At 34.4% G+C, this 3082-nt stretch overlaps 1 protein-coding gene and 1 long non-coding RNA gene across 2 annotated transcripts; both read right to left on the reverse strand.

Moving 5' to 3' along the window:
• Positions 1 to 289: 289 nt before the first annotated feature.
• LOC113783645 lies at positions 290 to 930 on the reverse strand. The gene is made up of 3 exons (XR_003469940.1): positions 827 to 930; positions 683 to 721; positions 290 to 549 (listed from the first exon to the last, which is right to left on the reverse strand). It is a non-coding gene; the product is annotated as an uncharacterized LOC113783645 (long non-coding RNA).
• A 28-nt stretch (positions 931 to 958) lies between these two features.
• LOC113782169 lies at positions 959 to 2826 on the reverse strand. Its single transcript, XM_027328077.1, has 3 exons — positions 2488 to 2826; positions 1055 to 2081; positions 959 to 986 (listed from the first exon to the last, which is right to left on the reverse strand). Exons 1-3 carry the CDS (start codon positions 2498 to 2500, stop codon positions 959 to 961), a joined length of 1068 nt encoding a protein of 355 aa, XP_027183878.1. The 5' UTR covers positions 2501 to 2826.
• Between the last annotated feature and the right edge of the window lie 256 nt (positions 2827 to 3082).

The raw sequence follows: 3082 nt of genomic DNA on the forward strand, positions 1-3082 counted from the left end.
AATTCATATTGAAAGCAAGAAAATAGTGTAAAAAATAGGTGAATAATTTTAGATTGACCCAAAAACTAAATGAGCAAAATAATAAGGCATGTTACTCTACTTGGAGAAAAAAAACTACACTCACTACCAAATTTAATTTAAACGTAGTCTATGGAAGTGTCAGTTCCTCTCTTTTTTTTTTAATGTTTCAAAACTCAAAAATGCAAAAACAGATATTCTACCACCAAATAGCAAAAGAATGCAAACCAATATGCACTATTTCCCCTTTATAGAATAATGCTATTGACAGTTTCAAAAACTCCAACAAAAGTAGTGTTTCAATGTTTATACATGTACATAGCTTCACTCAGCATTGCACATTTTCCCTTTTGTACAAAAATCAGCACTACTACTACTAACGTCAAGCTAACTTGACTGAGCTATTCTAAAATCTTGTAAAGTGAAATAAAAGCAGTCCCCACTAGTACATAAAAGTGCTTCTATATTCTTTGCCCAATCAAAAGCTTGCATCACAAAATCAAAAGGGTTGGATTGCTTGACTTCAACCATCTGCCAAAAGATGAGATAGGACACAATTAAGTGATAAACAACAAATAAAGATGCTCCAGAGCAAAGTGAACAAGAATAGCTAGACAAATGAACATTGAGTACATGTACATTTTGCACATTAGAACACCCATACCATTTTGTTCAAAACACATGATTAGTAAAGTTTAAGTACCTACAAATATGAAAATAAGGAACACTAGTTAGTTTAAACAACCATACACACAAGAAATTAGAGATAAAAAAATCTTTAAAAAAAAAAAGCTTTATAAAATCTTACCTGTCCAATGAAGATAATCATGCTTGCATATGACTTAGAGCTTGATTCACAAGTTCTTTTTCACATTCTATTTGCAATGGAAGACAACTTTCTTTCATTAAATGGTGCTTCCCAATGTGTGGCACTTTATAGTTATTTCCCCCAAGATTTTTCATCACCTCTACCATACATGATTGCAATGTTAAGAAAACATTGTTTAGACTTTCACTTGATAATTCATCAAATGACTTTTCCACAGCAAGAATTAGCTCATCAATTGACAAGGGTGCTTCTTGATGTTGCAAGGATTGTATAGCTCTAAAATATCCCAAGTCAAGAACATTCATGTCTGGACTATTAGGAGGCTGAAATGACAAGTGAATATCAAATCCATCTCTAGAAGCAGCTTCAATAAATACCGGATCAGTGGGATTAATATGTGGTTTTGCATTATCCTGTTGGATCAAAATTTCAGTAACACTACCACCATCCCGTGGCCATTTAGCATGTATTGCAGGCAAAACCTGTTCAATTAAACATCTCCTATATACTTCCTTGGTCACTGACAATATTGGCTTAGTTTCTAATGTACCTGCCATACGATTTTTACTACTCCTCTTTGCTGGTTCTTTGAATACAAAAGGAAAAATCCCAATTTTCCCATCAAATGTTGGGTTACCAGAGCAGTCAAAACGTGGTCGAGCAACAGCAGCTAGGAACATAACTTTCACAATGAACTTTTTGCTCTTACATGTCCTAAGAGGTTCTTCTTCTTGAGGATGAAGATAATATTTTTCACATTCTTTAGTCATGTAAAACCACTTTTCATCAATATGCACAACATTGAACATACTCATAAATGTTGGATTGCTGTTGAGACTTTCTGGTTCAAGCATTGACAAGCAAAAGTTAAGCCTTACTTGCTTATTCTGATCTGTCAATTGTGGTTTGAGTGCATTTGAGTGTGGCCTTATAGCACCTTCTTTAATTCGTCGGTGAAGGGTTGATTTGGACACTTTCATTTCACTGGAAAGTGACCTGATGTTTGTCCGACGCCGGAGAGGAATTGCCATGATCAAAGTAAAATCAATATCCACTCGTTTTCTTCCGCATCTTTTAGAAAATCTGCGTGATACATCAACTCTTCCATCTGTAGAAGTAATTGCTGCTAGCTTCCAAATTCTCTGAACTGTCCTAACACTTGTTTTAAATAGGCTTGCAATGTTCCTGATGGTTCCCCTTTTCAATTTACCGCCATTACTTTCCTGTAATAAAGCTTCAAAAATCATTTGCCTTTCTTGATTAGTCAATCTCTTTGTAGAATTATTAGTTTCAACATCATTAAAAGTATCCATATTTCTTTTAAGAATCACCTTTGAAACATGGTGTAAAAAAAAAAAGAAACAGAGTGTTAAAACAAAACAAACGGACTGCATATATAGAGGTACAAATCAGTGTACAATTCCATTAAATATTTTAAAATAGGCATTTCAAGACTTATTTTTGGAGTAATCCGCCAAAATCCAAATTTTCAGTAAATAATTTGGCGGCAAATCTTTAAGAAATTATAGACAAAATAATCAATAAATAAACATTACAAAAGTTTAAAAGATCCAGCCTTTCTTACATGAGAAAAGAGAAAAAAACCATTAAAAAGAAAGAATAGAAGACAGTTAACTAACCTTTTAATCTCATTTGTTATCAACGATGGATTAGCAATCAACTTCATATCCTTCCAATGCTTCTCTCTTGAATTGGAGCTCCAATATTGTAATCAAAGGTGAAAACTTTCAAGTGAATATGGAGTATGAAAAGAGGGAATTTGTAGTTATTCCAGAGAAATTATCGTAGCTTAAATTTGCAGCAATTGAAGAATGGCTAACGACGGAGAATCAGAGAAGATTTTAGTAGTAGGCGGTGATGAATGTCTGCTAGAAGAAGGAAACAGTTTCTGTGGCAGCAATTGATAAGGAAACGGTTTTTGTGGCTGAAACAAAAGATTGGTTTTTGGTGGGTCCCATTTTGACCCATTTGCTTTGGATGAAGAAGATTTTGATAAGGAAATGAGCTTTTATTTTTGGTAGCCGAAACAATGGAATGCCTTTGATGGGTCCCTCTTTGACCCATTTATTTCTTGAGTCTGTCGGTGAATGTGAAGGGCAAATTTGGAACCCATGGGTTTAAAAACAAGTGGATTTTACTGTGCATAAAAAGCGCTGCTTCCCAAGCGCGACAGACTTTAAGGGACGGAGGGAGTATGTCTTAACCGCCTTTATT

The sequence above is a fragment of the Coffea eugenioides genome, chromosome 9 (assembly GCF_003713205.1).
Source record: "Coffea eugenioides isolate CCC68of chromosome 9, Ceug_1.0, whole genome shotgun sequence".
In the NCBI taxonomy this organism is placed as follows: domain Eukaryota; kingdom Viridiplantae; phylum Streptophyta; class Magnoliopsida; order Gentianales; family Rubiaceae; genus Coffea; species Coffea eugenioides.